At 42.1% G+C, this 23,708-nt stretch overlaps 1 protein-coding gene and 1 long non-coding RNA gene across 4 annotated transcripts; one reads left to right on the forward strand and one right to left on the reverse strand.

The window, feature by feature from the left end:
• Positions 1-1,895: 1,895 nt before the first annotated feature.
• On the reverse strand, positions 1,896-20,928 carry LOC140738449 (uncharacterized). The gene is made up of 7 exons (XM_073065741.1): positions 20,537-20,928; positions 12,631-12,741; positions 11,362-11,517; positions 6,593-6,729; positions 5,370-5,520; positions 4,697-4,832; positions 1,896-3,897 (listed from the first exon to the last, which is right to left on the reverse strand). Exons 1-7 carry the CDS (start codon positions 20,879-20,881, stop codon positions 3,797-3,799), a joined length of 1,137 nt encoding a protein of 378 aa, XP_072921842.1. The 5' UTR covers positions 20,882-20,928; the 3' UTR covers positions 1,896-3,796.
• LOC140738450 (uncharacterized) lies at positions 19,877-23,289 on the forward strand. 3 transcript variants are annotated; one of them, XR_012101380.1, is made up of 3 exons: positions 20,512-20,782; positions 22,018-22,355; positions 22,975-23,289. It is a non-coding gene; the product is annotated as an uncharacterized lncRNA (long non-coding RNA). The 3 variants fall into 3 exon arrangements; XR_012101379.1 differs by lacking the exon at positions 20,512-20,782 and adding an exon at positions 19,877-20,071 and having other exon boundaries at positions 22,018-23,289; XR_012101378.1 differs by having other exon boundaries at positions 22,018-23,289.
• The last annotated feature ends 419 nt before the right edge of the window (positions 23,290-23,708 follow it).

Raw genomic sequence — 23,708 nt, forward strand, 5'->3', positions numbered from 1 at the left:
GCTGCGATAAAATAAGTACTTGGGTTCGAAGGAAGCACTTGGATAGGCCATAAGCTGGGTTGCAGAGGAGTTATTTAGAGATACAGCATGGAGTAGGCCCCACAACCATGGTTTAACCTTAACCTCATCATAGGACAATTTACAAAGGCCAATTAACCTATCTGGTACATCTTTGGACTGTGGGTGGAAACCAGACAGCTGGGGAAAACACACTCATCCCAGGAGGATGTACCAACTCGTTACTGATGATGTCGACATTGAACTCCGAAGCTCAAGCTGTAATAGCATTGTGCTAACTGCTACACTACTGTGGCACCCAATTTTTAATTTTATACCTGGAAGATTCTTTTGATAGGTTGAAAGCACTCCCATCAGCTTTAACCTGGACATTAATAATGAAGTCTGTGTTTTTGCAAGCCCAGTTGGAGTCCATCACAATCTTTACCCTCTGATGGTCACCATAATCCACTACTGTACTTTGACTATCACGCAAGGCAACTTCACACACAATGAAGAGTGCAGGTGTGCCAGGAATACTGTTTGCTGGTTGTAATGGGGTGCCTAAGTCCACAGAAAAGAATCATGTTTTGATTCCATAGAACCTTTCTGACATCTGTAAGTGTAGAAGCATGCTTGGCTTTCTATTCTGCTATTCCAACAATACTTCAGCTCAACACCATCCTGTACTAAATGACCCATTGCATTAACATTCCCTCCATAACTGTCATACAACAGCTGCCAGGGTGTTCCAACTAAAAGATGAATTTTAGTAATTCCAAGATTTTTTGCCCCAAATTCCTGATCCCTGCAACAGGCTATTTCCAAATCCCTGACCTCTATTACAAAGAAGTACAATAAGCACAAGGGCAAAGCTTTACCTCCCGATTATGCACCATCCACTCTTTAATAGTTGTCATCCCAGTACAACTGAGTAAAAATGTTTAATTTAATGCTGCTTGAAACTTCAACAAGGTGGTTCTCCGGCACTTTCAAAGGTAATGGGCAAAGAACACAGAATGAGAGCTTTGCTGACCAGGTTATAAGACCAGAAGATAATGGGCCAAATGGCCTAATTCTGCTCCTATGAGCCTACTGTACTTTTTCCATCATGGCTGATCCATTTTCCTCTCAGCCTCAATCTCCTGCCTTCTCCCTGTATCCCTTCATGCCCTGGCTAATTTAAGAATCTATCAACCTCGTTTTAAATATACCCAATGACTTGGGTATAAAACTGCTCAGAATACTCCAAGTGAGGCTTCGACAATGCCTTATAAAGCCTCAGCATCACATCCTTGCTTTTGTATTCTAGTCCTCTCCACCGACTCAACCTGCAAATTACCTTCAGGAAATCCCAAGTCGCTTTGAATTTTCTCACCATTTAAAAGAAATGAATAAAAGTTATGAATAAATAAAAATAAAATACAAAACCAATTTATCTAGTTGTGACTTGTCAACTAGGATCATAATATTTTACAAACCAACTTGCAAGACACTGATCTAGCAGCATTGCAAAGTAGCCAAAACATAAAGGCCTATGAGAACAAAGTCACTGTGAGTACAACATTGCACCGGTAAACACTCAGGCATTGTTTGCAAATTACACAATTATTTGTTCAGATTCACTACCAGCATCATCTAGGACACTACCAACTTGACTAGCAGCGTGCACTCACACAGTCACGCTGAGTGCAGTGAGGCAGTGTTCAGCTGAACATTGTTTGTCTTTTCTTTCCAGAATGACACCCAGAATCAACTTTAATTGCTTAATACATTCGTGATTTTATAGAGGCAGCTCATAGTTACAGACACGTATATGCACTTCGAAATCTGCTCAGCTTTCAGGTGTGAAGATTGTGAACCATGAATTCTCTCAGGGATAGGACTCAGAAAACAGATTTGGTTGTTCTATTGTCAAGTTTATTTTCAGCACGGAATTCTCAATAACAGAATGTGGCATAGTTCAACAATTGTTCTAAACATAAAAGCACATTATTTTACAATTTTTCCAACATAGCAATTTTATATTCGCCTTTTGACAATCACAGGGCAAATAAAATTAAGGTGGGCTGAAAACTGGAATTTTACCAAAGTTCTGCTTAGCAAACCACTGTATTTCATTCACAGGTTTAATCCACGAAGTGTTTATGGCTTCATAGGCAGAAATCAGAATCCCTTTTACATTACACAACTGATTAGATTCTTTGCACATTGGGATCTAGACTATCATCACAGCAAAGGGATCAAAGCTGAGCAGCAAACTTGTCTTATACTCAATCATAAACATTAGTGTCGGAGTCATTTAATAAAATGTTTATTTCAACGAAGTTCTGTACCAAGTCATTTTCTCATAATCAAAACACTCACTTTGTAACTAATGGCCAATTCATAAATGTACATTTTGTTTATACTTCAGATTTTCACTTTTTAATTTTTATTTTAATCTTTCCTCTCACAGCTGAAGTTGCATTTCCTAGTTTCTTCAAGACACAAGAAAAATTTTATACCCTGAATCAACCAGTTTCATTGCACATCTTGAACTTTCACTACTTCAAACCAGTTCTTCCTCAACCACCATATAGCAAATTAGTGATTTAATCAAAACCCAGAGTTTAATGACATTCAACCTTTTTTTTAAAAAAGTGGCTCTTTTTAAGAGATCTACAACCGTCTTTCTTCTCACATTCCTTGAAGAGATGTACAGTCTCCTCCTCCTTCCTGCAGGGATATACAGCTCTCCTCTTCCTGATAATTCTCTCCCCTTTGTGAAGTGTATTTGAAGTCCTTTTCCCTTCCACCAAACGGAAGCATATATCGCATTATTTCCTGCAGAGATCAATGGCCCCTATTCTATACAGCAGTCTGCAGCCAACATTCTTCCTGTTGAGATTTAAGCTCTTGCTCACCTCTATATGATGGCATTGTTCTTTTTATCCATCCCACCAAGAACTACACTATTCCCTTCAACACCCCCATAAACATCCATAATGCTTCTTCTAGCTTCTAGACAAGATACACATCACCCTAGAAATCAGTAACATTTCACCTGCATTCCTCTGTGTTTATTGGAAATGGATTTGTTTTTTCTCCTTTAATGCCAATACTGAAAAAGTTTTTAAATAGTTCAGTAATTGCGGGATCTATAGCCTTTTGAGAACATTCCATATTTTTCCTAAACTTCATACAAAAAGGGTTTCCAGATTTCATTCTGAAATTTACTATCTCTATTCTTTAAAAAAATTCTCGTTTCAAGTTCCTCCACCTCAATATCTTACTTACTGATCCTACTATTTACTGATATTTTCTCCCACTTCTACTAGTAAGTCAAGTTATTGAAGCTTTTCATAAACTCTTTCAACCTTACAAGTTACAGCCACTATGATGCATCTGAACTGTGGAGCCTCCTAAAAGAGAAATTACCATTATGGTATATTTCTGATAGGTTGACAAAGAATCGATGCAACAAAACTTCTCTTCCCATTTTGTCATTCTAGCCCTTTGATACCCAAAGTCAATATTCTATTAAATGTTACTTCTTGTAGATGTATAACCCACTGCCAGCTTTAGACTGTACGCCCTTCCGCATCTAGCAGCTGAAATATGTTATAATGCTCTCCTTTTTGTAACCCTAGAAAATTGATAAGTCAAACCTGCTAAACAATCAAGGGGAAAAAGGTGACACGATCCAACCCGATTGCAGGGATGTAGCCCAAACTCAAAACAGTACACACTGGGCCACTGTCCAAATCCTAGATTTCCTGAGGCAGGATATGCTCTTGTAGAACCATTTCCGACACCATCACCTGGAGTCTTGAAGCCAGTTTCCGGTTGCAGCAAGTCCAATGGCAGTGGAACTGAAAGCACGATACTGAACCTCCCACATCCTCAGTGGTACAGCAACTAGAGATACACAAACATGCATTTAGTTAACCAAACATTCTCTCAGTACTTCTTGTACTTACAGTATAGTTAAATTCTCTCCATTCTGCTCTTGATCCCTGTGCTGCAACACTATCATATGACCTTTGGTACAATGATGTATTTAAATAGTGGAACAAACATGAGGGACAAAATATAGTATTCATGTTCTCATGCATCTCATCTCAATGATCACTGATCCCAAAGATCAACGTGTGAATCTATTGGATATTTGTCTATTGATAACATCCTGGCCACTTTTGTTCTTAGCCATTTACTTTTCAGTTTGTGATCTCTTGGATTATCTTTTTTTTCCCTCTTGAGCATGGCAGTTGACTATATCTTGTTGATTGTAACCTTGAATACTTTACTTCACTCAGATAAGTGCTTCAGCATGAGACTTCCCTTACTGCAAGCATCCCATAATGCACAAAACAAGGCAATCAACTTTCCCAAATCAATACTTAAAAGTCCAATAAATTTCCTTGTCTAATGTCTCCTTCAAACCATAAGATACACTGCATTAGCATTAACAAGAGGATCCACTTTTAAATTGAAACTCTTTAATAATAAAGTTCAACAAACCAATTTCCTCTCCAAAAATACTGGCTGACATGATGAGTATCCCCACTATTTTCTCTACTTTTTTAGAAATTTCAACATATTTCATAAGCAGCATATACTTTACACAGTTCCATTAGAAAAAATAGGAACCTATTTATATTTAAAAGTACACTTAATAACACAAAAATCACATTTCCATCAGTGCAACTTTGCATACCTGTCTGTCCAGGTGAAAGCTGCATTGTATAATGGGTACAGTTGCTTGCACATATATCCCTGGGTAGGAGCTGAACCTCAAAAACTCCTTGAAGCTGAGCGATCCACATCAGCAAGTCCCCATCGTGATCTCCCATCTGAAGAGGGAAAATAAAGTCATTTAATCCACAGAGCCACTCGAATTTATATTAATTAACCTCACAAACTATCATCAACAAAAGAAATAAACTAAGATGCAGCTGCTAACTCTTCTCTATTCCCCACTCTGACCTCATACCTCTTCTCACCTGCCTATCACCTCCCCTTGATGCTCCTCCTCCTCCCCTTTCTTCCATGGTCCACTCTGCTCTCTTATCCGATCCCTTCCTCTCCTAGCTATCCTCCTTTCCATACCTGCACCTTTTGATGTGGTGTTTTCACCCTTCCTGAAGAAGGGACTCAGCCAGAAACATCGACTGTTTATTCATTTCCATAGATGCTGCCTGACCTGGTGTTACTCCGGCATTTTGTGCGTGTGTGATGCTTCAGATTTCCAACATCTGCAGAATATCTTGTGTTTATCTTCTAACTAAGCCCCAGAAATGTTTGTGATGTTTTCGGAAATAGAACATACAAAAAAACTGAGAAAAGTATCAGGTCTCTCAATGCACATTTAATATAAACTGTTTCATTACCTTTACAAAAATATTCCCTGCACCACCATCTCCTGCTTGTGAGGCCATTAGCAGCCAGTTGGATTCTGATAATTCCACCACTGAAGGGAGGAAGTAAGGTCGCTGATAGAACCCACGGATCACCTTAGCTGCTGCTTTGTTACAATTCTTCCTATGGAAAAATAACAGACTTATTGTTGTCTCCATTCTATGGTTAAGTATCATGATTGAAATTTGACCAATAGCCTTTGTTTATTTCACAAGTATAGTCACCCTAATTACTTTTTAATTTATTTAGAAAAACAGTGCTGAAAAGGCCCTTCGAGGTGCACTGCCCAGCATCCCACCCATTAACACTAGCCTAATCACAGAACAATTTAAAATGACCAATTAACCTACAAACCAGCACGTCTTTGGACAATGGGAGGAAACCAGAGCACTCAGAGGAAACCCACATATACATGGGAAGAAACAAACAAACTTGCTTACAGAGGACACCAGAATTGAACTCCGAACTCTGATACCCCATGCTGGAAAAGTGTTGCACTAACTGCTACGTTACCATGGTGCCTCTTTATGACCAAACATCATCCCAAAACCAAGAGAGATTCACCACCATTTCAAAATTGTAAAACAAAAGCAAAATGCAATTTCAATGCCCGTTACTGTGAAACACAATACGAAGCATCATGGCCCAAGAGTGAAGAAAACACATGTCTCTGAAATTAATGATTAACAATGGAAAAGATTATCATCAGTGGAACATCTGTTCGGTAAAGGTTGATCAGGAAGCTTAAAATGACAATAAATGGTAACCAAAGTGACAGTGTAATCACAATCTCAGTAAGTGGGACTGCCATAATTGTAAGAGTCAATAAAGTTGTGGGAGGTGGCAGAACCTGCCCAGTAGCAACATGCAACTGTTTCAAATGGGTTTGATTTTGACATCTGACTCATGAATTCACCATTTTTATCTTTAATTGGAAGTCAGTTGACCAAAAGACAGAAAGAAAATCAGATTCTGACTTTCTTTCAAATGTTAACATTTATTAGGAGGTAACCTCCCTTGTTGGTTGTAATTTGCTTCCGAGACAAAACCAAGGTTACAATTTGCAGGCATAATCAATGCTATGGAAGGCAGACTTAATTTAAAAAAAGTTTGTGCACTGCACTGAATTTGGAATGGATACTTAGGAGAATCTAACCCTGTATTAATCAAGTAGAATAGAAGCCTTGTGTCTTACCACTGAATTGCCCACTGGGAAAGCCTTTGATGATGGACCTTTTCTAAGAAAGCACCTGGGCTTTTCTCCAGAGAGTCATGAGAGTCCCAGTAACTGCACACAATTGTGTTTTGCAGCACTGGATGTCCACTGAATAACTGCAAAAGAGACAGCAACACAGGCTCAATCCTTGCGTTCAAGTCTGAGCGTTTCTTGAACTTTACCTTCTTTATCTGTCTCAGGCCTTCAGCCCACCATCTTTTACCAAGACCTCTCCAGCATTATCCATCTGGCATGGGGACCACACTAGTCTAGTTTCATTCTCATTAGTAATGACGAGATAGATCTGAATTGGCTTTCCAATGCTTGCTTTATTACGTCCAGCATCCCTCAAAGATCTCTCCTAGTTCTTAACTACATTTCTCTTTGTGTAGGAGCTGAAACAGTTTATGATCGTTACCACTGCCTCCTTCTTTCACTGGCTTGAAATTATCAGACTATTTGTTCCACATTGGATGGCTGAAATATCCACAAATTAAATATTAGAAGACCAAAACTATTTTCTTCATACCCTGCAATATGTTCAGTTTCCTAGGTAGTAACTCCATTCTTCTGCTTGGTAAATTTGAGGCTCATATAGCTTCTTCAAAACCATGGGATTATAATTAACACAATGAGCTTCAGGCCATATATCATTGATATCACCAAGGCCTCTTTCCACACCTACAAATCAGTCTAATCATACTCAGAACAAATTATCTACTCTTTTGCATGCCTCCTTCTCCTCTAAACAAACTATTCTAGTGTATTGCTGACCAGTCTATTACATTCCATACTGCATGAACTTGAGGTCATGAACGACTCCTCTACCAGTGTAATAACATCCAGGATCTCATTCACTCTTTATCTTGTTTGTTCATCTTTTGGTTTCTGGTTAAGCAACATCCTAATTTCAAAATTCTTATCTCCAATTTAACTACCATCCCCAATTCTGGCTTTGACCACTCACTTTTAATTGTTCCACCACTGATAGATATACCTTCAACTGCTAAGGAAGAAAGCTCTGGAATGTTCCTATTACTCTTTACTTCTTCAGCATAGCCCTTGATCAAGGTTTTGGTTCTCTGCCCTACTTCCAACACAACTCAGAGTCAATGTCTGTTCTATGAATTATCTGCAGGCACTTTGCCAGCAGAACATAAGTTATTGTCAGTCCTGGCTTCCTTTTTGGGGTTTAAGCTGTTCTTTCACGCAATGAACTGCATGACTGGACATCTTCTCCACACCCTCATTAGCACCTGCCAAACCACACCCAATTTCTTCCCCTGGGAATATTGGTTTCATATCACCCCATCTTGATGATAAAACTGCTGACGATGGACCAGAAGACTCCCAGTATCCCTTAAATTCGCACGGTTTAATAACTTTCCCTGCTGAGCAAGATGGTATCACTACTACTTCTAAGGTGAGATTTGTTTAAATGGTTCAACTTAATACCAGAGAGTGCATATGGTACACAATCTGAAATTCTTAATCTTCGCAGCCATCCACAAAACAAAAAAACCCCAAAGAATGAACGACAAACATCAGAACCCCAAGACCTTCCTCCCCCTCCCACATACAAGCAGATGCATCGGCCCTCCCCCTCCCCCCACTTGCACCAGCAAAAGCACTGAACCCCCTCCCCCCACCATGCAAGCATTAGCAAAAGCCCCCAAAGAGACTTTGATCTACCAACTACCCAACACTTTGGTGTCTCAGACAGGCTCTCTCTCACCAGCGAAGGGGAGAGAGAGAGATGAAGAGATCACTCTTGCAACAATGAGAGTGGGAGACCAGCAGTTCGCTGTTCCAATCTTCCGTGTCGCTTCTCCGAGCCCCCCCCCCGATTAGAGGACCGACAGGCTCTCACTCACCATCGAAAAAGAAAGAGAGAGAGAGACGAGACTGCTTGAGTACAGGAGCCTTTTCTGACAGTGCTGCTCATTCCACTCATGCTCCCTAACATTGTCAAACAATTCCCACATTGATGAAAATATAACTGGAACACTGAGCTCAGGAATTCAATAATCAAGTAGATTTCAAATCTATAACCGGGGATAACAACTTATGGCATTATCTCCTCATCAGCCAGAAGGTTCACAAGTCTGCTCATTTAACTCACTGTCATGTAAATACTGTAAACACAACAGCTCTGAAGTTAGTGTTGCTAAGAATTTACAGCAATAGCCTTTAGTGTAACTGAGGAATTCCCTTGAGGAAGCAAGGATTGTACTTTTATGTATGGAAATCTTACAGACTTGTTGCACTGGATTCCAGAGACTAATTTTACATCTCCAGTTCCTCAGGAAACCATTAGCTTTTAGTGCACAGAATTGAAACCAGCTGAAAGATGAAGGAAAGCACGTATGCACCTTTCCTTTTTCTATATAAAAGCATAAACTAAGCCCCGCGTTATCTGGATTACAAATGAATACATAAATAAGTGGTGCGCCAGTACATTAGATGCAGCAATAACTCCCCTAGACTTATTGATGGGTCTATCAGCATAGAGGTTTTTGGGGCAGTGATAGTATATGTAGGAATTTGTCATCTCATGATGAATGGAAAATTTTCCCAGGAGTGCCTCTTACTTTCACCCCAATACCAGAGATTAGCTAAAAATTACATCCATTTACACCCAAATTTTATGCACCAATCATAAATTTTAAAAAACTTGGCCCAAGGGACATTTGAACTTGAATCAATCTGGAGTGCTTTGCAAAGCTGGTTCAATTCATTATAGAGTATCTGTTGTTCTCCTTGCATAACACACACTAAACGCTGCAGGAACTCAGCGGATCAGGCAGCACCTATGGAAATAAACGAACAGTCGACGTTTCAGGCCGAGACCCTTCCTCAGGACTCAGTTCCCCAGCATTCTGCATATGTTACTTTGGATTTCAGCATCTGAATGTGTTTATGTTGTTCCACTAGTATCAAGTTGAGAATCTAATTGCATCACAAGTTTCACACTGCGCATTTCCTCTTGCTAGCAGAAGTCGAGTATTTACAGTCAAACTAAAACCCATTTTTAGCATTTGGTAGTTTGGCTACACAGTGTTTCCTTAAAAGGACAGCCTAGAAATGGCCAAACTACTACGCTCTGAAAAGTGTCTCAACAGCCTGCAATATTCACAGGATGTGCTATACTAACAAGTGTTTTTACTGCATTTAATACTCATTCACTGGGATGCCTCAAAGCTGACACAATTAGTCATATTTTCCACCCAAAACAGGGCAGAGCCTGCTAAATGTACGGCCATTGCTGGAGTGGATGTGGAGCCGATTCAAAGCGGTGGCACAAAGACTTCAAAGACGACACAAAAGAGTTGAGGCCAGCACAGATCAGCCATGATCATATTAAATGTCAGGAAGGACCTGCTGACCTACTGCTCCTAGTTTCTTGTTCCAATCCCCGGATTCAGGGTAAAGCCTGCTCACAGAGTCCAAGTTAAAGTAGTCTGATTGCTGCTGTCTTTGCTTTTCTCCATGGAGTCAGCTCTCTGAAGCGCAAACTCTACAAAACCCCGCTTTTAATGAAGTGTGAGATTTGAGGGAAGTGAAAAGTCATGGTGGCAGTATGAGCTAAGTCTCAGCTCCTGCAGATGGGAGCAGAGTTCTTGTCAGCCACTCTTCTAGCACTGGTCTCTAACTTGCAGAAGCTGAATGTCAGCTCTCAGACAATTAATATGTCCAAAGGATTATGATCCTCCCACTGAACATCAGCCACTGTCTGCCAGATTGTCACTAATCTCAAGATAGAAGGGCATCCATTTTGAACAGAGATGGGGAGGAATTTCTTTAGCCAGAGGGTGGTGAATCTGTGGAATTCGTTGCCACAGGTGGTTGTGGGGGTCATGTCACTGGGTGCATTTAAGCCGGAGACTGATGGGTTCTTAATTAATCAGGGTGTGAAAGATTATGGGGAGAAGGTAGGAGAATGGGGTTGAGGGGGGAGTGGATCAGCCATGATGAAATGGAGAGCACACTCAATGGGCTGAATGCCCTAATTCTGTGCCTGTGTTTTATGGTCAAATATCCTTGTTTAATTTGAACAGGACAGAACCAAGGAATTGTCCTGTTTAGGACCCTTCCCTCGATACTTTCCCCATTACACTGATGAGTGTATTGGTAACTGCCTCATGCACTCAGAATTCAAAATAGTAATTACTATCGTTCCTATTTTCCACACTGCTTTCACATTGCCCATATCTGACTCAAAGTCAAAGTTGAGTTAATTATCATATGCACAAGTACTGTACAGGTAGACACAGATACAATAAAAAATAATTACTTGTGTCGGCATCACAGGCTCTTAGCATGAAATAAGCAGCATTAACAAGAAAAACAATTTCAGCATAAATTATACACTATTTTACCTTGTTGACATCTATATTTCCATCATAAAGGATAGACTAGCCACCTATTTTCTTTACCTTTACAATCTTACTAAATCCCACAGTTGTCTTGATTGTCCATCCTGATTCCTGTAAGGACGCCATTTTCCCAGGGCTTTTTTTTTGTATGTTGTACCTGCTCTGATATAAAAACTTCCACGCCGATGCTTCCAAATTGTTTTGCTTTCTTCTTGATCCTGGATATGCTTCCACCAAAGTTGACAGTGCTCTCAACTGGGTGTCCTCCAAGAAGAGGGCAGATTCAAAGAGGTGAAATCCATTCTATAGACAACCGAATCATGGTCAAGTAGTTACAAAGAGTATATAGAGACAGCTTCCCTATGCACTTACCCGAGTTAGAAATGGCACAGTGAACTCTCTCATGGCAACCCATTCTTCAGCCCCATCTGTTACTACAAGGGGTAGATTCTGACGCAGATACTTTTGAAGAACAACCTTTGGATCCACTTTCTGCAGAGATTCCACTGTTGGGTATTTCTGGCATACCTTTACAAGTAAATATGCAACTATTAAAGGTTTCAAACAAAAAAAACTAATAATTTAAAACAGATACTCACTGCAGAGAATAACTAAATTTTTCAACAATGTTTATTTTCCCTTAAGCTCTAATCTGAAGCATGAGCTCCACCACAACTTGGTTTCCAGACTCCAAGTATTTCACAAACAGCTACAGCTTACACATGAGCCTAGACCAAGACTTTGGCAGGTCACTGGTGTCTAACATTGTGCTGACTGCATGGGTTCAATTGCTGGCAAAATATTTTTTTTGCTTGAGGATATCAAGGCCAATTATAGTCATCCAAACCAATCTTGGTCGATGTAAACTAACTTCAGGACATTAGAGTACAAAATCCAATTGTACTACAAGACATCAACTAAAGCTGTTAATGGTAGGGGCCCACGGCATAAAAAAGGTTGGGAACCCTTGAACTAAAGCAATAAATGCATACAAAATCCTATAGTTTCAACCTATCAGTAAAATTCATTTTCCTTCAAAAAATATTATTTTTACCACAAAAATTAAATGAAAATGATAATTTGTTTCCCCCCCCCACCCCCACATTAACCAGCAGGAAAGGGGATGTATTTCTTATATTACCATTGTGCAATGTACACCATCTCAAATAGGGATCAGTACAGTTCATAAATAGTCGGCCAATGGTATGGTGGCATCTGCATGGGATTTTGAGGCGAGTGGTCCCGGGTACAAATCCAGCCAGCTCCTTGCACGTTTTCCATCCATGCTGGGTTGAACATTAAGCTAACAACTCAGCCTCGTAAAAAATAACAGGCAAAAAAATGCTAAAGAAATGGCAAGGTTGCCACCCAATGCACCACAAGATGTGGGAAGGAACAACATCTCATAAATACTGGCTCAGAGGTGATGACAGATAGTCAAATCATTCAATCCTAATTCTTTATAGTTAGCCTGACCACACAATACAAGTTGGCTTTAAGGGGGGAAATAAAAATCGAGTGGTAATGTTATTTTCACATTAGAACAAGATCTGAACTCCCTCAATCAAAGTTGCATCCTAGCTTCAGAAAGACTTTGAAGTATAATGTTAGAAACTTCTGTCACAGTAGTTCTGAACTCACATTGATGCAGTCTGTGAGTTGCAAGGACTCAAGGCCCCTCGCAAAGTAATAAGGGTTCCTGATCAGGCAGTCTGTGTTGGAGTACAATGTCCAATCCCAATAAGGCAGCAACTGAAAATAAGAAACACATTTCCATGAGAATTATTCAATTTTTCAAACCCACATCTAATATTAGTGAAATTTCTGGAGGAAAGGGACTAGAGACTGGAAAGGAAAAAGTTCGGTCATGTTCCTTAACCTGCAGCTAAAACTCCAGAAAAAATAATTTTACCTTCTCCTTAGTCCTTGGCACAAAAGCTTCAACCGCATAGACCTGGAATCAAAAGCCTAATAGCAGTATTAGTCCATTCCTGTAGTTAAGATCTGCAGTAGCACCATAAACCAAAGTCTTGGATCAACATCTGCAAAAGTGACCCAAGTCGGATTTTGATCTGAAATATCAGGGTGGTATGGTAGCATAGTGGTTAGCACAACGCTTTACAGTACAGGCGATCCGGATTCAATTCCCACCACTGTCTGTAAGGAGTTTATATCTTCACCTGTGACTGCGTGGGCTTTCTCTGGATGCTCTAAATTTTCTACTGGTTGGTAAATTAAGTCATTATAAATTAGTTAGGAAATGATTAATTCAGGGGATTGCTGGCACGGCTCGAAGATCTGGAAGGGCCTATTCTGCACTGTACCTGAATAAATAAATAATCTATAAACTCTTCAGCCTCCATCCCCCCGTGCTGACTGATTCACTAAGTTCCTCCAGCAGATGCTTGCTGTTCCTAAAGTTCTTATTACCCTAGATAACCAAGACCCTGAATATCATTCTCTCTCCTGGCTTGCTATCACGATTACACCTAACAACATTGGTCAGGTTCCTAAATTGGGATTTGACATCTGGCTCAATCTCGGGGGTGGGGGGGTTCAGGATTTGTTACTTCTACAAAGCTGAAATTGCCAACGTACTGCAAGCAGTGTCATGCCCCCCCCCCACCCCCATGACCTGTATCATTTTAAGCCTGGAGTTAGAATGTTTTGAACAAGCTTGATCCAACTCATTGCTCAAAAACTCCAGCATGAAAACTGATATAAACTTGGCACCTGATCTGATGTCAACATCTGGCAGCATGAAAGCAAACTCCCCTGTGATCAACTTAGTGAAGCACAGAAGCCCCGTCAACAGCACCTCACCAAGACAGGAGGGAAGTTGGACGGCTCTGGGCCTGTACTCACTGGAATTCAGGAGATTTAAGGGAGAATCTCACTGAAACCTATCGAGTATTGAAAAGCCCCAAAAAAGTAGATGTGGAGAGGATATTTCCTGTGGTGGGGAGTCTAAAACCAGAGGACATCACCTCAGAATACAGGGACATCTATTTAGAATGGAGATGAGGAGGAATTTCTTCAGCCAGGGAGTGGTGACACTGTAGAATTTGTTGCCACAGGTAGCTGTGGAGGCCAAGTCATTGGGTATATGTAAGGCAGAGATTCTTAGATTCATTAATCAGGGCATGAAGGAATACAGGGGAAGGCAGGAGATTGAGAGCTGATAAGAAAACTGGATCAGCCATGATGAAATTGAGGAGCAGACTCGATGGGGCAAATGGTCTAGTTCTTATGATTTTAAGATGGCAGCTTAAACCCTAATAGCATGACTACTGCACAACTTACAGCTCAGCTGCCTGTAGTTTCTTACTCATCCTTATACAAGCATTGTTACTCTGCAAAATTTCACAAAAGAATGTAATTCAGAAGTGACTTTCATAAAACTACATTATGTTAATTAACAAGTAGATCAACTTAAATCATGAGTTCACATAGGCTCTAAATAATCTCTGTATGTTACCTTTACTGTTGTACTCACATCCATTTAGAATCAAGGTCAAAATACCATTGCTATCTTAATTGCTTGTTGCACTAGCTCAGGCTTTCAGTGAGTCACACATAAGGACATCTAGGTCTCTCTGAAACCAATGCTTTTGATTCTTTTAATCACCTAAACACTGTTCTTCAATATTTTCCTCTTCCACCAAAGTAGGTCATACACTTTGGGCAACACACACAAAATGCTGGTGGAACACAGCAGGCCAGGCAGCATCTATGAGGAGAAGCAGATGCTGCCTGGCCTGCTGTGTTCCATCAGCATTTTGTGTGTGTTGTTTGAATTTCCAGCATCTGCAGATTTCCTCGTGTTTGCTCATACATTTTGGGGATCCTTAGTTTTATTGACAGTTAAATATTTATGGGGTGGCAGCCTGGAGATCCGTCTCTACCAGAGGAGGTGTAAGGTGCTCCTTTCCTCCGCTAGCCTGCAGGTCATCCTTGAGCAAGGTGTAGCACCTTCTTAGTCCCTGATCGATGCAATTTGAAGCCATGGGAGCAGGTGGTGGATGGTCGTATTCGCAACTGGTGCAGATCACAAGTCCTGGTTATGTGACCACTGACGCCAGGCCGACTATCTCTGAAGGGTATTGATAATGGCTTGGGGTTACCCGTCTTGTAAAGACACTGCCCAGAAGGCGGCAATGGGAAAACACTTCTGTAGAAAAATTTGCCAAGAACAATCAGGGTCATGGAAAGACCATGATTGCCTACATTATATAACACAGCACTTAACAATCAAAATATTTAGGTATTATGTCAATATTGAAATAGTGGTTAGCTCTCCAGATAGTTTATGGAGCATGTCAAGGCTTCAGAATGCAACAGAAGAGACTTACTAAGATGGAACCAAATTTTAAAGGACTTGTAGGGATAAACTGGGACTGCTTTCCTGATAACAGAAAATAAATGGTGATTTGATCAAAGTTCAAAATCACAAGCAGTTCTGATGGAGAAATACACTGACATTGTTTTCAGTGCCAATGGTCAACAACCACAAATTTGCAAAAAAAAATCATTTTTAGCGTGAATTGGCAATGTGTGTAATTGTAATCTAGAATGTATTGCTAGAAGAAAAGATGAAAGCTAATTTAACAGTAACTTTCAGGAGGGAATTGTGTAATAAAAAAAAAAGCACGTAGGGGAATCGGACTAGTCTGTGAAAGAGCACACAAGAGTATAATAGGTCAAATAACCTCCTGTATCATTCTAAAGTTTTTCTTTCACTTTAAAATAAAGTCTCAAAACTAAATCAGAGTCCCAGCTCGTTGATTAAGCGTGTTAGCATCTCATCAACTCCAGGAAAATGATTTACAATTTGAAATCAGGCCACAAAAATGATTTTTTTCTCAGTACAAGTTAGGTCTTCAAATATTTCTCTTTCCACAGATGTGCTAGATCTGTTGACTGCTTCCAGCATTTTCTATTTTTATTTTAGATTTACAACATTTGCAGGTTTTTTAATTTTCAAAAATATAATTAGCATAAGGGTCAAGGCAAAGTAGATTGCCTGTGTAAAATAGAGACAGGAAGTATATGTGTAGGGCCGATGTTCTGTACTGGGTGTCAGATGTGGGAAGTCCGGGAGTCTCTCAGCCTCCCGGACGGCCACATCTGCACCAGGTGAGTCGAGCTGCAGCTCCTCAGGGACCGCGTTAGGGAACTGGAGATGCAGCTCGATGACCTTCATCCTGTCAGGGAGGAGTTATAGGCAGGTAGTCACACCAGGGCCTCGGGAGACAGATAAGTGGGTAACAGCCAGGAAAGGGAAGGGCAACAGTCAGATACTAGAGAGTACCCCTGTGGCTGTCTCCCTTAACAATAAGTATTCCTGCTTGAATACTGTTGGAGGGGACAGCCTACCTGCGGGAAGTGACAGTGGCTGTGCCTCTGGCACAGAGTCTGGCCCTGTGGCTCAGAAGGGTAGGGAAAGGAAGAGGAAGGCAGTAGTGATAGGGGACTCAATAGTTAGGGGGTCATACAGGCAACTCTGTGGACGCAGGAAAGAAACACGGATGGTAGTTTGCCTCCCAGGTGCCAGGGTCTGAGATGTTTCTGATTGCATGGGAAGGAGAACAGCCAGAGGTCATGGTACATATGGTACAATGACATAGGTAGGAAAAGGGAGGAGCTCCTGAAAACAGACTACAGGGAGTTAGGAAGGAAGCTGAGAAGCAGGACCTCAAAGGTAGTAATCTCGGGATTACTGCCTGTGCAACGTGACAGTGAGTATAGGAATACAATGCGGCTAAGGGTATTGGGGAGAGTTTAAACCAGAATTGCAGGGGGATGGGAATTGAAATGAAGAGATGGAGGAAGGGGCGGTTGGCTCACAAATAAAGAGGTATTGGGAAATAAACCTGGTCAGGTGTCAGATCTCTAAGTGGGAGAGCATTTTGGAGATAGTGATTACAATTCTATCTCCTTTACCATAGCATTGGAGAGGGATAGGAACAGTTAGGAAAGCATTTAATTGGAGTAAGGGGAAATATGAGGCTATCAGGCAGAAACTTGGGAGCATAAATTGGGAACAGATGTTCTCAGGGAATGTGGCAAATGTTCAGGGGATATTTGCTTGGAGTTCTGCATAGGTATGTTCCAATGAGACGGGGAAAGGATGGTCGGATACAGGCACCACGGTGTACAAAGGCTGTTGTAAATCTAGTCAAGAAGAAAAGCTTATGAAAGGTTCAAAAAATTAGGTAATGATAGAGATCTAGAAGAGTATAAGGCAAGCAGAAGGAGTTTAAGAATGAAATTAGGAGAGCCAGAAGGGGCCATGAGAAGGCCTTGGCAGACAAGATTAAGGAAACCCCAAGGCATTCTACAAGTATGTGAAGAGCAAGAGGATAAGACATGAGCAAACGGGACCAATCAAGTGTGACAGTGGAAAAATGTGTATGGAACCGGAGGAGATAACAGAGGTACTTAATGAATACTTTGCTTCAGTATTCACTACGAAAAAGAATCCTGGCCATTGTAGGGATGACACAGCGGACTGAAAAGCTTGAGCATATAGATATTAAGAAAGAGGATGTGCTGGAGATTTTGGAAAGCATTAAGTTGGATAAGTCATCGGGACCGGATGAGATTTACCCCAGGCTACTGTGGGAGGCGAGGGAGGAGATTGCTGAGCCTCTGGTGATGATCTTTGCAACATCAATGGGGACAGGAGAGGTTCCGGAGGATTGGAGGGTTGCAGATGTTGTTCCCTTATTTAAGAAAGGGAGTAGAGATAGCCCAGGAAATTATGGACCAGTGAGATTTACTTCAGTAGTTGGTAAGTGATGGGAAAGATCCCGAGAGGCAGGATTTATGAACGTTTGGAGAGGCATAATATGGTTAGGAATAGTCAGCATGGCTTTGTCAAAGACAGGTCGTGCCTCATGAATCTGACTGAATTTTCTGAGGATGTGATTAAACACAATGATAAAGGTAGAGCAGTAGATGTGGTGTATGTGGATTTCAGCAAGGCATTTGACAAGGTACCCCATGCAAGGCTTATTGAGAAAGTAAGGAGGCAAGGAATCCAAGGGAACATTGCTTTGTGGATCCAGAAATGAAATGCCCACAGAAGGCAAAGAGTGGTAGTAGACGAGTCATATTCTGCATGGAGGTAGTGTGCCTCAGGGATCTGTTCTGGGACCCTTACTCTTCGTGTTTTTATAAATGACCTGATGAGGAAGTGGAGGGATGGGTTAGTAAATTTGCTGATTATACAAAGGCTGGGGGTGTTGTGGGTAATGTGGAGGGCTGTCAGAGGTTACAGCGGGACATTGATAGGGAACTCGTCTGAGAAATGGCAGATGGAGTTCAACCCAGATAAGTGTGAGGTGGTTCATTTTGGTAGGTCAAATGTAATGGCAGAATATAGTATTAATGGTAAGACTCTTGGCAGTGTGAAGGATCAGAGGGATCTTGGGGTCTGAGTCCATAGGACACTCAAAGGTGCTATGTAGGTTGACTCTGTGGTTAAGAAGGCATACAGTGCAATGGCCTCCATCAATCATAGGACTGAGCTTAGGAGCCGAGAGGTAATGTCACAGCTACAAGACCCTAGTCAGACCGCACTTGGAGTACTGTGCTCAGTTCTGGTCGCGTCACTACAGGAAGGATTTGGAAGCCATAGAAAGAATGCAGAGGAAATTTACAAGGATGTTGCCTGGATTGGGGAGCATGTCTTATGAGAATAGGTTGAGTGAATTTCGGCTTTTTTTCCTTGGAGCAACAGAAGACAAGAGGTGACCTGATAAGAGGTGTAAAAGATGATGAGAGGCATTGATCGTGTGGACAGTCAGAGGCTTTTTCCTAGGGCTGAAATGGCTAACACAAGAGGGCACAGTTTTAAGGTGCTTGGAAGTAGGTACAGAGGAAATGTCAGGGGCATGATTTTTTTTACAACGCAGAGAGTGGTGAGTGTGTGGAATGGACTGCTGGCAGATATGATAGGCTCTTTTAAGAGACTCCTGGATAGGTACATGGAGCTTAGAAAAATAGAGAGCTATGGGTAACCCTAGGTAATTTCTAGAGTAAGAACATGTTCCGGACAGCTTTGTGGGCCGATGGGCCTGTATGGTGCTGTTGGTTTTCAGTGTTACTATGTTTCATAAGTGAAAATTACTGAAGTTACTGGATTGGCATTAAAAACAAGCCTATATTCTCAGGAAATTTGCTTCCCTTACCTGTTTCAGCCAACTGCACATTCTGGTTAAATTATTACACCAGTAATTCTGAGGCCTGGACAAATGATTTAAACATACAAGGTCAGATCTCACCAGTGCAGCTGAGTAATCTGAATTGTTAGTCACTCTGACAACAAAATGATTGGATCAATATAAATAAAACCCCATCTGGTTTTGTGATTTCCTTCTCATGTAAAACATACACCAAGGTCAATAAACAAGCAACTCTATGCTTGTAAACACAAAGTACACTGCAGATGCTGTGGTCAAAGCAACACGTACAACACGCTGGAGGAACTCAGCAGGTCGGGCAGCATCTCCACGGATGCTGTCCAACCTGCTGAGTTCAACTTTATGGTTGACTCTCTTAAATGACTTGTGAAATGGCCCAGCAAGCCACTCATTTCAAAGGACGAGATCATGGGCAATCCCGTTACCATCATGTCAATAAGTAAACATGACCAAGTCTTCATACTGTACTGCGGTTGAAGACAACATATTTTCCATCAGTGATAATAAATCCGATTCTGAAGTCCAAACCTCCGGGGGAAAGAAACTGTCCCTTGTTTCTGAAATTCTAACAAAATAATTCAACAACAGAATTTCACTCAGCAATGGGGGGGGGGAAGGGCTGCAATGTGATTAAGGTGGCTAAATACAGGAACAAGCCGCCAGAGGAAGTGATAGAGGTGGAGAGGTGGCACAATTACAACTCTTAATAAACATTTATGAGTGGTGGGGCTTGGAGATACATCTCTACCAAAGGAGATGCACAGTGCTCCTTCCCTCCAGTAGCCTGCAGGTCACCGTTGGGCAAGATGTAGCACCTGCTTAACCTCCCCATGATCAGAGTCATGTGAGGCTATGGGAGCAGATGGTGGATGATGGTAAGTCCCAGTTCAGCATCTACTGACACCTGGCAATCTGTGACGGTATTGATAATGGCTGGGGTCAAGGTGGCAATGGCAAAACACCTCTGTAGAAAGCTTTGCCACCAAGAACAATCATGATTGCCCATGACATATGGCATGGCACATGATGATGAACAGACATTTAGGCAGGTAAATGGATATGCGGCAAATGGGTCAGTATGGGCTGAAGGGCCTTTGCTGTAATTGCTGCTTTTTGTTGGCAAATATTGTTACATGCAGTAAGGTACAGTGAAACCCTTCCAGACGGATCATTCTTTTAAACAAGTACACATACTAACATAAAAGAGGGAATATACTGCCTCAATAAGTGCAGTGCGGGTAGGCAAATATAGCGCAAGGCCACAAGGAGGTATCAGTGAAAAGCAGCTGTTTCCAGCCTGCCTCTTGCCAGGAAAGAGCGCAGTGCGTACGCTCACCCACCTGAATGAGCAGGACGCGGCCGCAGAAGCTGAGGAAACGGGCGGCTGGGCCTCCGCAGAGAAGGAGGCAGCTGGGCAGGAGAAGGAGCAGCAGGACGCCAGCGGCCAGCACTAAGCTGCAGTCGCCGTTCGGGCCGGGGGAAGGACAGGCCCCGCAGCGCAGCAGCGGCTCCAACACCCGCAGGCGCTCCGGGCGCGACGCAGGCAGCCGCCGCTCCCGCTGCAGCCGCTCGAACTCGCCGTCAAAGTAGGCGAGCTTGCGGGCCAAGGGTAGCAAGCGCAGCCCCAACGCCGAACTGTTGTCCTTGTCCTGCTTGCCCCTATCTCTGCCCCGCCGGCCTACCATCGCGACTCCTCCGCCTGATGCCCGCAGCCCATCCGCCAACCCGTATATTTGACCCAACCCCCGCCCCAGACCAACCTATACTCGAAATAAATGCAAAGCCCACCCGCTGCTGGCTGACTGCGGCAGTGGCTTTACTTCAAGCGCCAATTAAATAACGCCCTGCATTCGTATAGCGTTAATGGGTAATATAACGACCTTTCACAGGAATGTAATCAAAATAAAATAATTGGAAGGACATAGACTCTTTTACCATTCTATGAATACCTGTGAAATACAAGTTCATTTTCCTCATATTGATTAATACTGTTATGCGCCGTGTCGTATGATGGAGCTGGTCATAGCCTTTCCATGACCTTGATTGTTCTCGGCAATTTTTATCCATAGAAGTGGTTACTTTGTTTTTTGAAAAGCTGTTATAAAGTGCTTTAAAGTGTTTTGCTGTCGTCAAAGGTGCACATTCCTCTCATTCAGCTACTGAGATTTATCCTCTGGAGCACTGGGACACATCATCAGTGAAGTAACCTGGGTCATCAGGTGTTTCTGGTCTTTCAACGTCAGACACTCCTGCCCAGGGTTGATCAAGCCTTGGCTTGTATCCCAGCAGCATTGGTCCATGGGTCACACCAGAGCCATTTGGAGGCTCACTCAGCAGCTCCTGTGATTATCCCGATAGCTCTTCCCTTTGCAGCCCCTGTAATGCCAAGGAGAGAGTAGGTTCTGCAGAGCAAGCAGCCCACTTAAAGGAAAAGAAGGGCTTGTATTTCTTGAGCAACACACACAAAATGCGGAGGAACTCAACAAGTTAGGCAGCATCTATGGAGGAGAACACACAATTGACATTTTGGGCAGAGGCCCATCTATTGGGCCCTTTTTAAAATGCCTGGACATCTCAAATGTTTTATAGCAAAGGGTATTTTAGCAGGGTCCTTAAGGTTGTTACAGGCAGGAGTGGGGATAGGCTCCCACAAATATTAAATGCTCTTAGTGGCGTGTGTCTAAAATAGCTTCTGACAACCGACTCCAGCTCCTGTCCTTCACGTGTGGCTTACCTACCAAGCCTGACAAGAGAAGGGGCAAAGGTGGGTTAGTGGTACCTGAAAACCAGAAACTGATCTCAAACCTCTGCTGCCTTGCAGGTATACCAACTCAAGGTGGAGGCTTCGGGAGTAAACCCAGAGGGAACAAATCTGGAGCACAAATCCCTAAGGCAGTCCTACACTGAATTCAACGCTGACTAGCAACTCCTGTGACAGTGCTGGTGCCAAACTGTATCGGTCTCTGCCATTTCTTTGGATTCATCAGCTGAGAGGAGAGTGGGACCCTGTTGTATGGGCAACCACTTGTTCTCTCCATGTTGTACTGCCCTGGCTTATAGACAGCTGGGACTCAACATCCATGGTTGACCCCACCCAACGGAGGGCCTCAATTTTAGCAAGTGTAAGCACCACTGGAACCTGAGGAAAACCCACAGCTGGTGAGCAGCAAGTTACTACAAAAAACACCTCTAATAATTATAAGATTATCAAAGCCACATTATTACACTAAAATCAATTCCCCCCCCCCCCCCCAGTGGTATATGATTACAGTAGCTTCTGAATCAAATCATACCACATCAGATATGCAGCCAAGTATTCCCTGCTGTAAAAAACTATTGACTTCAGGAAGTGGGGGAGGGAGGAAAGGAGGAGGGACTCCTCTTTACATCAGAGGTGCTGAGGTCAGGAGGGTCAGGAGCTCCAAGTTCCTTAGAGTGAACATCATTAATGCCTGTCCTGGTCCAACCACAGGTACCATGGCCAAGGAAGCTCATTGACACTGCTACAGGATTTTGGTGTGCTGCCATTGACCCTTACCAATTTTTATCGATGCACCATATAAAGCATTCTGTCTGGGTGCATCCCAGCTTGGTACGGCCACTGCTCTGCACGTGACCACAGGAAACTGCAGAGTTGTGGACACAGCTCAGCACATCTCAGGAACCAGCCACCCCTCTATCGATTCTGTCTGTACCTCTCACTGTCTCAGTAAAGCAGCCAACATAATCAAAGACCCCACCCACTCTGGACATTCTCTCTTCTTTCCTCTCTTTTCAGGCAGAAGATGCAAAAGACTGAAAGCACATACCACCAGGCTCAAGGACAGCTATTACCACATCTTGAATGGAGCCCTTCTACCATAGGATAGACTTTTTGCCTCATTATCTACCTGATTATGATCTTGCAATTTATCGTTTTCCTGCACCACACTTTTTCAGTAGCTCTTACACTTTAATATACATTGTTATTATTTTACCTTATTCTAGCTCATTGCACTGTGTAATAACTTGATCTGTATGAATGGTAGGAAAGGCAAGCTTTTCAGTGCATCTTGCTTGGTGCACATGACAACAATAAACCAATTATTAATTCCCTGTGCAGTAAGCATTATCTGGAGAATTAGTTCATGTGGTTCTTGGCCTAAATAAGCTTTAATGACATTGTTTTATTCGTGACATTTTCAAAGTTCAAAGTAAATTTATTATCAAAAGTACATATATGTCTCCATATACAATCATGAGATGCATTTCCTAGTGAGCGTTGAAATGAGACTCCCTGAGTAGATCTGAACTTGCCAGTGGAAATCTAAGTCAGACAGAAGAAATTGTAGATGTTGGAAACTGGAGCAAAGAAATGTAAAATACTTGAAGAATTCAGCAGGTCAGACAGCATCAAATGTTTTAGGCCTTAAAGAGTCTCGACCTAAAACATCGTGTCCATTTCCCTCCCCAGATGCTGCCTGATCCTCTGAGTTCCTCCAGCATTTTGGTACTTTGGGCATGGAAATGCAA

Source organism: Hemitrygon akajei, chromosome 14 (genome assembly GCF_048418815.1).
Source record: "Hemitrygon akajei chromosome 14, sHemAka1.3, whole genome shotgun sequence".
Taxonomy (NCBI): Eukaryota; Metazoa; Chordata; class Chondrichthyes; order Myliobatiformes; family Dasyatidae; genus Hemitrygon; species Hemitrygon akajei.

Excerpts from the sequence above, each read along its gene's own strand:
- LOC140738449 (XM_073065741.1), bottom strand. The coding sequence starts at position 20,881 with ATGGTAGGCCGGCGGGGCAGAGATAGGGGCAAGCAGGACAAGGACAAC. Across the intron at positions 6,730-11,361 it reads CTGTGCCATTTCTAACTCGG|TTATTCAGTGGACATCCAGT; the intron begins GTAAGTGCATAG and ends TCTCTTTTGCAG. Across the intron at positions 4,833-5,369 it reads CAGGGAATATTTTTGTAAAG|ATGGGAGATCACGATGGGGA; the intron begins GTAATGAAACAG and ends TTCCCTCTTCAG.